A 14,257-nucleotide genomic window follows, 5' to 3' on the forward strand; every position below is an offset into this window, starting at 1 on the left:
TCTTTTACAGAAAAAAAAAATTTTGACCCCAGAACTAGAACAGCATCTTTCTTTAATTTTTTAAAAAGTCAGATATATTAATACTTAACTGTCACATATTTCTTTCCACAAGGAAAGTCTTGAGTCTATGTATAACTCTAAGAATGATCACTAGATCATATCCTCGCATGGAGAGGCTCATAGCAAGAAGCAGAACACTGTGGATGAGAACAGTGCCATAGTGCCAGGGCTCAGACTTTGGCTCCATCACTTACCAGCTGTGCAAGCCTGGGCAAAATGCTTAACTTCTCTGTGTCTCAGTTTATCCATCTATAGAATGAGGTTAATTATGGTACCCATCCCTTAGGGCTGTTTTGAGCATTAAATAAGTTCATGTTTGTAAAATGCTTAGAACGTCCTCGGGTATGAAGTGGCTGTTGTAAATAAAGGAACTTTTTTTTTTTTCTTACTGTATTTTTAAGTTAAGAAAATAGAGATACTTAGAAATTAGCTAAGGTAATGAGTGAACCTCCACATGTTCATAAATATGGAATAAATACAAGTATGAATTAAAATTTAAACATGTCCACTTTTTGTCAGTAAATCCTCTAAGCCAATACAACACATTAATATCTACTCTAATTGCCTTTTGATTGTAGGATATAACTATTTGGCTCCCATACCTGTGGTATAATTTTGTAATCAATGGTCCTGTTTCACATAATAAACAAATTGTGTTCTGAATGGTTGAGTAACTTCTGATACAAAAATCTAACTACCTAACAACTTCTAATTCGAGGGCATCAAATTGATATAAAAGGAAGTAACAATTTAGAGAATACATGGATAAAAGATTAGTTTGCTTTGCTCAGGTTGTTTTTCAGGCCTTATGAGGAGACCCAATCGAAAATATTGTCCTACATTTAAAGAGACACTTTTTAAGCACCAAAGCCAGGAATCAAAACTGTGTATTAGGAAAGCTAATGGCTTTTTAATCATTACAAGTCATTTTAGCCAATAGATAATTGTCCTTCTGATGTTTAAATAGATTTTCAAATTAATTTATGTGAAATCTTTCAATAGACTTTTTTAGAGAGTGAAATCTTTATAAGGTAGGCTTCTGTCTTCTATAAAATATAATCTCTGAAAAAGTACACTTCAGTACAGGACTGTAAAAGGGACTATAATAGCTGATGGTTAAATGTTTTACAAAATATGGTTATTTTCACTAATGCTTTTCTATGACAGGTGTTTTCCTGTAGGTTCAATAGGCTTTTGTTATGTGCGTTAGTAATGTAGATTGAGGAACACATTGGTGAAGTGCGACACTGAAGCTTTCTTATTTTATAATCTTAATTCTTTCAACTTTCAATGAGCATTTACTTATACATTGTGTGAGATGCAATGAAAATGTAAACAGGAAGGTAATGAATGCAGTCCAAATGGACTTATTTGAACGACTACTAAATTATGCATTCAATTTTTAAAAATACAAGGAAAAAAGAAACTTTGGGGATTACTTAAGCTAAACTTAGACTATATGTCTTCTGATATTTACTTTTTAATGCCTTAAACATTGCATATTATGTCACTTATTAAATTAAATTTTCATGCTTTAGAAGCTTTCAATAATGACTTTCCCAGAAACTTTTTCAAGAACTTATTTCTTAAGTTTTATATTTCTTGAAAAAAAAAAACAAAAAGAAAATAAGACATAAGACTTCAAATGTCTTAAGTTTTGTCTACCCAAGTCCTTTTCTCTTAAATTAGTTATGCATATATTTGCATATCAGATAATAAGACTCTTATTTTTAATTTATCATTCTCAATGCTTAATTTGCTAAGATAAAATACAAATTTGAGCATAAATGGCATAGTTGGAAATACTAAGCAACTAAAACAAAGATTAAAAATTAATTTGGGTATTTATAAGGTCTGTAGGCTTGGGTTGCTTTATTTTTCTAGATGTAATAAAAATTCAAAATTACTTAATAATCTTTAAAAATATTAAAAATATTGTTATTACACTAATAGCCTTACTTTCTATAGAGAAAACGTATTCTTAAACAAGTAAATTCTTTGTGAAGTCATTCTATTTCCTTATATTTTGTACTTTTTCTAACAGAGGAGTTAATTTTAATTTTTCAACTCCTTGCCTAAATTTGAGGATTTCTTTCATATTTAGACCTTAAAAAATTTAGGTGGATAAAAAGTAATAAATATTGTGCATCTCTAGTCAATTGTTTTCAATAAGAGTGATGTGTTTGCAAAAGCAATTGTTCAACACATTTATCCTTCTGTTAAACTACATGTAAGTCTAAGAGAACATTTTTATATTATGCTGATGCTATAATAAATGGGCCAATGTGATACTATTGGTCGCAACTTATAGCATCTTTGTCTACATTAAAGTTAAGATCCTGATGGGTAGCCTTACATTCTTCCTGCGCATTAAAATTAGAATAATGTAATTAATCCCGAAAAATTAAAATGCCACAGTTATCAATAATGGAACAAAATCGAACTTGTATTACTTTGAGATCATCAATAGGCTCACATGAACTGTTTTCTTCTCTGCGTCTTCCGCTTTTAAGGAAAAATACAGTTTTTCTTCCTACCGCAGAAGTATCAGATTCTTGCAGCATCCATGACACTTGTAAGCATTTAGTGGTCAGACGCCACTACATATCCTTCAAATGATATGGCCCAGTGAAGCTGGAAGGTGTCGTCACGGAGCCGGGAAGCCTGCTATCTTAGCCACCCGCCAGGGCAGAGCCAGCAGGCCCCAGCTGGTTACTGAAGCCAGGTTAAGGTGGAAAATGGATTTTGCATTTTGACAGTCAACTGTCCTAACACTGGACCCTGGAAGATACTTATTAGACAGAAGTGCATCAAGGGCTTGAGAAATTCTTTATGAGATCAGATCTGTAATGCTCCTATCCTCCAATCATTCTTAAAACAAGTTAAGCCTTGATCTTATTATCCCTCTGGATTTCTGAACCTATGCTAGATTTTACATGCTTTTAAAAATATGAACAAATACATGTTCAGGACTATAGCTGTGTTGTCTGTGAATTCTTTGAATATGTATAATATATGCTAAATTAAGTATACTTGTAGGTCATTTAGAAGTGATAAAAGTTAAGATTACAGAATATTAATCAGCAGTGCCCATTGGTGTGGTGACATCTGCCCATCACATTAAGTTTTGATCTTTAGACGAATGAAGAACTCTTACAAAATAAAAATACATTTCATGTTCTTGTCCATACTTAGACTCCTGTGCTCACTATTCAAGTACCCAAGGGTTTGGGTTCTTGCTTGTGTTATTGTCCTACTGTCATTTCTTGACACATTTCATTAACTCATCTCTCACAAATACTAGAAAATCAACTTAGAAGGTTTGTAAGTCCAAGGTTTCCCATACCCCTGTGGGCCTCACCTGAACCCCAGTGCTGTCTAAACTGTCTTCCTTCTCTTAAAACGTTTCTAGACGTTTTAGAAACATCCTGACTAAAAATAAATATTTAATTCCATGAAACTGCACATAGTGACCCCCCCCCCCCCCTTTAGATATCCTTCGGAATGGGAAAATGCCATGATGCATTTTTAAACCATGTAACGCTTTGCTGGATTAGGCTGGGGTAGCCTGACATCTGAAATCATGATGTTTTATCATGAGAAACTGAGACGATACTGCTTCTCTTTTCTAAAAAGAGAAAGAAACCCTCTGCTAGGGCTCACTAAAAGGGGTTTTAAAATTGGAGCCAACGAAACACCACGACTGTCAATGCCTACAGTTAAAACAAACCAACAAACAACTCAGCAACATTTTAAGCAGGCGTCATTTCTCTCTCCCCTTTGATGTGAAGCCCTGTTTACAGCACACACAGACACATTGCAAAGAGCAACAACAAGTCCCCAACTTCTTTGTGACTTCAGAGCAGGCACGAGGACCTGACTGGAGCCAGATGACAGCCCTCCTCCCAGGTTTCAGCTGTTTCCCCTTAGAGATGGGAGCTACAAGGCATGATTCACTCTGACACCATGCAACCTCTTGCTTTGCTCTCCTTTAAAAGTGAAAAGGAAGGGCTTTCCTCAAGATAGAAAAGTTTGCCTGGATAGGTGATGCCAGAATTTCCAGTAGTGACCCTAATAGACAAAACCCTTGGGAGCTCTAACTTCCAAAGGGAGCAGACCTCAGTCACTAAACAACAACAACAACAACAACAACAACAGCAGCAGCAGCAAACCTTGAGTGTCTGACAGAAAGAATGAAAGCTCTCCTCATGGAGCATCCCCAGGGCGCTCGTGCTCACCCAAGGCAGGGAAGAGGCGGAGTGGGCTGGGGACTTGTCATTGCAGGATCCTTTTCCTTAAGCAAGCTCATTTTGAGATTTGGAGGGAGGATTGGTTAGAGAGGGTTGCAAAGCTGCACTTCTAACTGCCCCGGCCTGTGGCCCCACCTGCCTGTCAATTTCAGTCCACAAGTCCCGCATTTCTTGCTCTGGGGATGTTGAGAGAACACAGGCTTTCTAGCGCTCAGGGATGCTCTCAGGCCAGTTCCCTGCTGACCTTTAATGGACTCAGAAATCAACTTTCCCCACAGTCTAAATTGTTTGTTTGCGTTTGTTTTCAGCTTGCCGGAGCCTCCCACACAGCCCACCCCTCTCCCCCTCCCCTCTGCCCCCTCCCCTCCCTCCGGCCTTTCGTGCTCACCAGCCCCCCCCCCCCCACCCGCCCCCCCGTCCTCCTCTTTGTTGTCTCCTACCTGCTGGCCAGGCTCTGCCTGCAGTGCTGCCTGAAGGGCATCAGGTGGTAGTTCATGGCGTCCAGCAGCAGCTTCTGGCAGACCGGGTCGGTGCGCATGAAATCCACTGACTGGACCCGCTCCACCAGCTCCGGGGCCGGGATGAGCGCGAAGCGGAGGCGCTTCATGAGGTCGGGCGCGTACTGCATGCGGGTCTCGCGGTCGTGCTCCAGCCACAGCACGGACATCTGGAAGAGCGCCAGCTCCGACTCCACGGGGGGCGGCAGCGAGTCCAGCAGGGCGCGCATCTCCTCGAAGTTGAGCAGCAGCACATCCTCCACCAGGTACTTGTTGGCCAGCTTCTTGGTCTCCTCCAGGCCGTGCAGCGCGGCGATCTTGCACACCTGCTTGTAGTTCTGCACCGAGATCTGGTCGTTGAGGAACTGCACGCAGAGCTTGGTGACCTGGGGGATGTGCAAGATCTTGCTGACCGACAGCACCTCCTCCACCGTGTCCAGGGAGAGGGTCACGTTGGCCGTGTAGAGGTACTCGAGCACCAGGCGCAGCCCGATGGACGAGCAGCCCTGCAGCACCAGGTTGTTGATGGCCCGGGGACTGGTCAGCAGCTTGTCGTCGGGGGAGGAGGAAGGAGTCCCGGGCTCCTCCTGCGGCGGCGGCGGCTGCTGCTGTGGCGGCTGCTGCTGCGGCTGCTGCTGCTGCTGCTGCTGCTGGTCCTTGGGGGCCCCCAGGCCGTCCTGGCCGCCGACCCCTCCCCCGAGAGGGGGGTGGCTGGAGAAGAGCGATCGGAAGTACTGCGAGCAGGAGGCCAGCACGGCCTTGTGGCAGTGGAACTGCTGGCCCTGGGCCGTCAGGGTCACGTCGCAAAACAGCTGCTTCCTCCACAGCAGGTTGAGGCCGTGCAGCAGGTTGTCGCTGTGGCTGGGGTCGAAGGTGGAGGTCCTGTCCCCGGATCTGGACATGGCGAGCTGACTCGGCGCACCTGGCTTTAAACCCTCCTCCAACCTGGCACACAGGGGTGGGGGATGGGAGGGAGGGGAGAAGGGTAGCGGAGGGGGTGGGGTGTGGTCAGGGTGGGGAAGGGTGTGGAGGGGAGGGGAGGGTGAAGAACAACAATCAGTGCTCAGCTCGGCTCCTGCCCGGCGCGCCCCAGGACCCAGACCCTAGGAGTAAGGTCGGAAGGCAAGGAATCCGTGAGCGCCACCAAATGGGCCCTGTCTGGGGTCCGGGCGCGGGTTCAGCTCCCTGCTACTCCTCTCGCCACCGCCCACACACTTCGTCCCTCACTTTCCTAAAACCACCCCGGCTCGGCTCTTGGCAGCGACAGCGGTGGCAGCAGCGACGGCAAAGTGGCGGCGGAGGCCGAGACACCTCGTGGGCTTGTGTCCATGCCGGGCCTGAGGAAGGGAGAGGCCGGGGAGTGGGGACCCGGGGGTTCCCCGAGAGCGCAGAGGCGACCGTCGGCGGAGGTTCCAGGTCAACTTGTGCCTGCAGCTTTGCTCTTCGCAGTTGGTCCAGTTTGGGGGGGGGGGGGGGAGCGAAGGGGACCCGACAAGCGTGCGGGTGGGCGATTCTCAGCCCTCCGAAAGCTGGGAACCCCCTCGATTATCCGTGCTGCCCCGAGAAACTCCTAGGCTAACAGTGTGAGGTAGCAGATAAAGCCCTTTCTTCTCCCGGGAAAGTGCAGCGGAGCGCGGTGAGGACCAGCTCAGTGGACTCGGCAGAGGCGGGAGCTGTCCTTATCAATTCTAGCTCATTTCCCTCACCCCGGCCCTGCCTGCTTCCCTGCTTCGCAAACTGTTGGCTTCCCCGTCACCGCTCAGTTTTGCTCATTTTCCAGAGACGCCTTCAGACCTGGCAGGAGAATCCTTTCAGCCCCCCACCCCCGGCCTCCTCTCTCCCGCCCCCCCCCCCCCACCCGCATCTCAAAACGCGGAAGTTCAGACGTGTATCTCCCCTTCCCTCGCGGGGCGGCAGCGGGGAAGGCGAGGAGGGAGCCGGTGGGGCCACTGGGGCGGCTTTAGAGCCGGAGCCCGGAGGCCCGGAGGGATTCACGTGAAAGGCTGCGTCTCCCAGGGCAGCAGGAACACAGGCTTTAACTCCAGCAACTGTGAGAAGTTCAAGTTAACTGGCAGGTGTTGGGGGAGGGGGTGGGGGCTGGCCAACGTTGGGGGTGGGGTGGGGTGGGAGGTGGAGGTTCCGTGCGGGGTCTCCTCATCCCACCCCGCGTCGCCGCGCGAAGCCGCAGCTTCCTTCCGAGCCCCTCGGTACAAGCCCCAGCGGCCCCCCACTCGGGCACCCCCACTCTCCTGGCCCTGGAACTACTTCTGTAAAAAAAAGTCTGAGCCGCCCGCATCCAGGCGGAGGACGGCAGGCCGGGGGAGGCGAGGCGAAATCGATCCGCCGGGTCCTTAACCTGTAATTGCACCTTCCAGGGCCGAGCAGAAAGGGACCCTCTGCCCACATCCCGCCCGCACGCCCGCCCGCCCGCCCGGGAGAGCCGCCGCCGCCGCCGCCGCCGCCGCCGCCCGGCTCCGAGGGATCCCGCCGGACCTGCCCCTTCCACTGCGGCTCACTCTCTGCCCTGCCTGGCGCCAGTCCTGGATCGCCGGCTTCCTATTTATACCACACTGGGCTCCTCTCGACTCACTTTACCATCCCGTTCCAGGTGGACCCTAACCTCCCTCGAGCTCCCTCCCCCGGCAGGACCCCCTCCCCCAACGGCCCCCCAAAGCTCGGGCTTTCCTGAAACATCTCCCAGAGTCTCTCCCTTTAACTGGACCCGGTCATACCTCTCTCTCGCTCTCCCCGCTTCGTTGTCTCGCTCCCCACCCCACCCCCGCCCCATTTTCCTGTTCCCCTTCCTTCTTGCTCTCCTCCTTTGCCTTTCCCCCTCATCTGCTTATTTCTTGCCATAGGAGTTTTATTCTTTATGAGCGTTTGCCACACAACCCCCCCCCACCCCCACCCCGAAACACTCCCTCCCCGTCCCTTCCCCCGCCAACAACCCAAAAGACAGAACAAAATACACACAAGGCAGACACAAGGCCAGAAACTTACCTGCTTTCAACCAGCTGCAAAGTCAAGGCTCACTTAAGCTCCCCCCCAAAAATCAATTGTCCTTCCTTTTTAAAGGTTTGCTCTCTCCTTGGGAGGGGGAAAACACCTTCTGGATCCCAACTCCAGGCAATCACTCTTTACAATTTATTTTGTCGTACATCATTTGATCACCATGAATTAGCAACAGCAAGAAAATGTAGGAGAGGGAGAAAAGAGAGAAAGAGAGAGGGAGAGAGAGGGAGAGAGAGGGAGAGAGAGAGAGGGAGCAGAGCTTTCTGCAAGAGAAGAAGAAGAAAAAATGTACGTGTGACAAATTATGCTACCAAGAAACAACACATCATTATCCTTGGGCCTGGGGCTCAGTGAGTCGTAACGAGAGTAATAGGAAATCCACGGTTGGGGAGAGAAACGGTCGTGCTTGGCCAGTAGAGAGAGACCATACAGGGGGATGGATGCTGGAGAGACTCGCAAAATTATGGCTCAAGGCTATTGTAAAAATTGTCGAGCGTAAATGACTGCGATTTCAAACATCTTTGGAAGAAAGAAGGGGAAAAAGCGAGCCCCCCCTTCCTCCCTCTCCCTCTCTCTCCCTCTCTCTTCTCTCTCTCTATAAAGAACCGTCAAGTTTTAGTGCGCATTGCTAATTAGTCAATTTCTCTCTGCCTTCACAGGCTGGCGACTTCGCTGCTGAGCTGAAACTGCTAATTTCTGTGACCAGCTTTTTTCTTAGCTGTGATCTGGATGAATGAGTAGCTGTCTCACAGAGATGACAAAAATAAACTCTAATCCCCCCCAAAATTTCCACTACATCTTTCTCATGCATAGATTTATGATCTTCAAGCGCTCTGTGCAATATGCAAACTTTTTTTTGTGTCTGTATATATGCTGTTGTTTCCAGATTTCACTACATTGGTATGCTGCTCCCCCACCCCCACACCCACCCCCACCCCATGAAATGCAGAAACCGTCTTATCTCAAAGTATGCCAGGATGCCACTTTGTAGTGTCTTGATATTTGGGGTTTGTGTCTGATTTGAAAGACACTGGCCCTCGCCGAAGAGGTGAGTGGCTGAGTGTACAAACTGGGGGGTGGGGGGGGCGGCGTGGGGTGGGAAATTAGAACTAGTAGGACGGAATAGAGGACAGCCCTTCTCTTTACGTGTGTTTCCCTGTACTATTCAAGCTTTCTGATCTTGTTGGAAAACATTTTCTCTATTATTTTGTCTGGTTAAGCAACCATCTCGGAACTTCTGTGTCAGCTCTTCAACAGATAAGGGTTCAGAAGTCACATTTTTTTTTTTTAATTGAAAGATTATCATATTGTCAGATATGTCTTTCAATTAGGAGTGTTTGATTTGCAGGAGCTAGAGAGTCAAGTGCTAGGAAGCCCAGCTGCAATTTCACAAACGTAACCTTTAAACTTTGGACCTCATCTGGTGTATAAGGATGACCATTTTTGACCCTGCTTAGCATGCAGAACGAAGCCCGGAATGATTCTGGAATTTCAGCTGTACCAGAGATTCATGTGTATTTTGGTAGAGGACATGTTCTCTAGACTCATTTCATGATGTATTGCGCCCTTACATTTATAGCCCTGCATTTTGGTTGTCAATGGGGGTTGGGGTTGGAGGTGTCCAAGAAAGAAAGAAGGGGGGTGGGGGGAAGAAGAAGAAGAAGAAGAAGAAGAAGAAGAAGAAGAAGAAGAAGAAGAAGGCGGCATGCCCTTGAATAAAAGGAACATGAAAGAAAGCTGGATATGAGCTAAATTGAGTTTTCTTTGCCATTAAAGATATGAATATGATTCATTCTAATTCATATGTGCTCTGATTAGTAAACTTATTAAAATACACATCAGGGCACCACTGAAAGGCTGTCTTTCCACCTTCCCTTTTGATTTGTGAGAGATGGAAAGAAACCTGCTTAAGTGGGGGGGCGGGGGGAAACTGAAAATTCTTTGGTTTAGAAATAGGGAATTCCCCATTTAGAATAATAAACATTAACGTGCATGTGGGATATTTGCTCTTCAATAAATGAAGAAAGATCCAACTGAAGAATTTTACTCCTCACAAAGGCCCTTCTCCATCAAGGTCCTGGGTTGTCTGAGAGTAAGATACTTTATTCAGATCTTGTTGAGATGCTGCATTTGATATTCGTATGCATAACAAAAAGCTCAAATACATGGTAAAGTAATAGAAAAGGATTTTTTGTTTAGAGCAGGGAAAAGAAAGAGAATAGATTATCCAAATATTCTGGCCCTACTATTTGTTTTGAATTTTTCCTTTTTGAATTTCCCCTATTTAGGTCCTGAACAAGAAGATTGTGTAAATGTAATATACAGTCTTTTTGTTGATGGGGGGGGGGGGGGTCTGAGTCATTAGCAATTAAAGCTATCAAGTATGTGGAGTATCACCAAATTCTCATACATTGAAAGTATAATTTGTATAGTATGCTTTTGATGTTTATCTTGTATGAGCTTCCATTAAAGTATTTGGAACTAAATTCAAAGGTCAATAAGAGTATTGATCATTAAGCTATTGCCATCTTTCCATTTTATCAAAAAGGAAGTAAGATGTGCTTTGTAGATCTCTAAATATCTTGATTTTGAATTTATATGTATTTTTTACTGATAAGATATGTTGATCACTAGTTATGATTACAAGGATCTTTGCTGCTCCCAAACAATATGAAAGGGACGTTTCAAAATTTTTAACTATCTATAATTTTGATGCCTATTTAACAACCAGAGTGGAAGGGGAAAAGAAGAATTGGGGTTCTTGCAATTCTAAAGCAGCTGTTGAAATCAGTGGCTAGTCTGTTTTCTCCTGGGTTTTAAAGTTACACAATTTGAGAATGTTTAAAATTTCAGAGAAAAAATTACAATTGTGGCCGTTTTGTAAGCAATTAAAAATAGTGTTGATAATAAAAAATCTCTTCATAATCTATGTGTAAACTAGCATATCCATCATGTAAGGCTCACACCTCCAATATCTTGCACTGGCTCTGAATGAAATTGTTGCAGAACTCACAAATGATATGACACTATTTACAATAAATCCTGTTATGAAAGATTCAATTTGCAGCAATCAGATGCTAGCTACTAAGCGATTGTAAGTATTTGAATTTTATCCTACTTCGCTGTTCAACGTACAGCAATTGCATCTGTGTGTTTGATCTGTCCTGCTGAGCACTATCAGCCGTTTGCTTCTCTGCCACTATTGTTTTTAAAATGGCAGGAAGGACGTGACTAGTCAAGAGCACTCAGCAGGATGGATTTCACATGGCATAAGAGAAGCCGGAATTGTCTTATCAAAAAAAAAAAAAAAAAAAAAAAAAAAAAACTAAATATGATCATGTAGTCATGTAATTCAAGCAGTCTTCATACTTCGGCAGAATTATCAAAATTATTCATCGGTGAATCTGCATTGAAACCACGTACAGTGGAGAGATTCTGAAGCTAGTGCCACTGAGCAGTCCACTAGAGCAGCCACCAGCTCTGAGCAGTCTGGTCAGCCTTCAGGGTGGCAGGCACCTGGGCGAATCTGTGGGTCTGGTTGCTTAGGACCATCTCGCTGGACTGGATGAACTTAAGATTCTCTTCAGAACAGTTCCAGAAGTCTTTCGCTGCTTCACATGAAGGGGCAGCCACACCGAAACCTTATTTTCCTCATTCTTGACTCTTCTGCTTAAGATGTATGATTATCACCAAGTTATATAAACATCACAGCCTGGAGTCTCCTGTGTTTCTTTGGCTTCGTAAATACTACTTCCTGTGGCCTGACCTTTCTGATTGCCACCATTTGTAAAATGGATGAGGGGAAAAATTTTCCATTTTTACCATAAAACTGAACAAAGAAGGACCTCCTAGATCCCCAAAGCCAGGGAGAGGCATGACCCAGACAAAAGTCATAAGTTTCTATTTTACATCGTGAGTAGATATGGCCAGAAATATCACAAAACCATCAGCATCAAGAAACTTATTGAAGGACAACAACAAAAAATAATAATAAATAACTGAAGTAGAAGTAAAAGATAAGAAATGGTGCTGTTGGCTAGCATTTAGTCAAAAGCCAATGGTTTACTGTTACCCCAGGGTCAAGCCCAACTCCTCGGCCAGTGTTCCAGGTTCCTAGGCTCCTGTTCTAGCTCTTCTGGGAAGTCTGCCGTTAGCTGCTTTCTGAATACATCCCGCTTTTATACCACATGTTCACGTTGTCTCCCTACGGGAAGCCTTGGTTCTCTACATATAGAAATCCTACCTATTTCACAAGATTAAACTCATTCCTTTCCACACTGAAACTCTTCTTGGCAACCTTGAACAGAATGACCATAGCTAATTCTTACTGAACTCATTACTTGTTTGGTGCACACTAGCCGAAATCCTTTAGATGTTTTATTTTCTTAATCCTTTTGCTAATCCCATGACAGAGTATGGTAGATGGTAAGAATGATTCCAACTCTTCATCCTTCCTGGTATAAATACCCGATTATAAGGTGGCTTTGCTGTTCTCCCCATCAAGAGTGAAGTCTATTTCCCCACTCCTTGAATGTGAGCTGGCCTTAGGACTTGTTTGATCAATAGAATGTGCCAGAAGTGACTGTGTGTCAATTCCAAGTCTGAGCCTCAAAAAGCCTTGTATGCTTCAACTTGCCCTCTTTGAGTCCTGCCAGCTGCCATGTGAAAAGTCCACGTTAGCCTGGTGGCAGATGAGATCCCATGTGGTCCCAGCTGACCTGATAACTGAACTCAGATGTATGAATGAGCCAGCCAAGATAGGGGAACCAATATAGCCCAAATTTACTGACACGCAGAACTCTTAAGGAAATAAATGGCTGCTATTTGAAGCCATTCATTTTTGGGGTGACTTGTTCCATAGTAAAGTTAGCTAATAAAGAAAGGTATCATTATTTTAATCTTACCAATGAGCAAAAGGAAGTGCAGAGAAATCAAGTAAAATTTTCAGGGCCATACAGCTTTTTAAAGGTAGAGCCAAGATCCAAATCAGTACAACCTGACTCCAGAGATAAACCATTCTGCTACACTAGCCATAAAAGAAGTGCCTGCCTTCTATGAACGTCATTCGTTTATTCACCAAGCATATGCTAAGCATTTATTATATACCAGACAATGTGCTGAACATTGAAGATACAATGAGGACTAAAACTGCATCCTTGCCCTCAAGGGGCTAACATTCTAATGGAGAAGACAGGCAGGTAAATTAGACACAGCATGTGAATAATTACAAGGTGATAATTGCTCTAATAAGGGTATGTGTAATGAACTACTGGAGCAGAAAGAACAGGCTCCTACCTTCCTTATAGAACTTATTACCTGTAATACTCTTTTGACATTTATTATTTACTGCTTTGCATTGTTAGTTGCTTGTTTAGGTAAATATATTTTAGGATGTCAACTAGATTATAAGCTTCTGGAGGAGAAAAAGCCTTGTATCTGACAAAATCTCCCATGGTCCATAGCTCTGTACCTTGTCCATAATAGTTATTCAATAAATATATTGATGGACTATGAAAGATGAATTTTCAAATTTATCAGGGGAACAGCAGAAAGAACAAGGATGTATTTTATAATCAGGGACTGTGCTGGGCATTTAACTAAAGTGACGTTGCTCAATTTCTTGATTTTACTCATCTACTGCCTAAAAATTAATAAAGTCTTCATAACATTGTGAAGGAAACATTTATTGTTCATAGCACATAGGTAAGAGTCTGATAGAACCTTATGAACGTTTCCTTCAAATCCTTCACTTACGGCAACCATCACCAACAAAGTGCTCTAAAAATTTGAAGAGAATAGGTACTAGGTACTTTTATGGAAATACTGATTAAACTAGTAAACAAAGGTAGCAGAGAGCCGTGATTCTCAGCCTGCATTCCGGAAGGAGCCCACTGACATTTGAATCCCAACTTTGCAATACTTCCCTTCTTTGGACTTTGGATAAATAACATTTCTCTGCCCAGTCTCTGCATCTGAGAATGGGGATAATTATAGTGCTTTCTCCTAGGGTTTTATAATGCTTAAAATTTTGGAAATATTTGTAAACGTGCTTAGAACAGTACTAGATACCTAGTGAGCACCATGTCAATGCTTGCTACATAAAAAATGCACATATGTAGCTAAAGACTTCTTAGCTTTCCTTTTATTTTTTTCTTTTCTGCACATTATATCTAGCCCTCAACAAATATGGGACAGAAGGAATAAAGAAATCTATATTTCTCAGGTTTGCAATAATCCATAATGCTGTTGAAGAGATAAGTCGCCACTTTAATAAAAGAACCATTATTTTTTTTTTTTTTACCTTGTTCTTTAGATATTTTGTGTTTCAGTTTGTTTTCCTATAGTTTTAAAAACCACCATTCTTTTACCTTGGGGAACATTTGGTCTTTGATGTGTGTGTCTTGGGTAACTGAGATTCTAAAAATGAAGGGCATTTAT

At 44.0% G+C, this 14,257-nt stretch overlaps 1 protein-coding gene and 1 long non-coding RNA gene across 2 annotated transcripts in view; one reads left to right on the forward strand and one right to left on the reverse strand.

Moving 5' to 3' along the window:
* Positions 1 to 8,176, reverse strand: part of KLHL14 (kelch like family member 14) — a 106,105-nt gene extending 97,929 nt beyond the window's left edge. The window contains exons 1-2 of the mRNA XM_086682700.1: positions 7,808 to 8,176; positions 4,751 to 5,752 (exon numbers count right to left, since the gene is read on the reverse strand). Coding sequence (XP_086538826.1) covers positions 4,751 to 5,709 — 959 coding nt within the window. The 5' untranslated portion in view covers positions 5,710 to 5,752; positions 7,808 to 8,176. The remainder of the gene's footprint in view (positions 1 to 4,750; positions 5,753 to 7,807) is intronic.
* LOC147575576 (uncharacterized) lies at positions 7,243 to 8,614 on the forward strand. Its single transcript, XR_015242526.1, has 2 exons — positions 7,243 to 7,415; positions 8,479 to 8,614. It is a non-coding gene; the product is annotated as an uncharacterized LOC147575576 (long non-coding RNA).
* Positions 8,615 to 14,257: the final 5,643 nt, after the last annotated feature.

This window comes from Puma concolor, chromosome D3 (assembly GCF_028749965.1).
Source record: "Puma concolor isolate L17-30 chromosome D3, mPumCon1.1.hap2, whole genome shotgun sequence".
Lineage (NCBI taxonomy): Eukaryota > Metazoa > Chordata > Mammalia > Carnivora > Felidae > Puma > Puma concolor.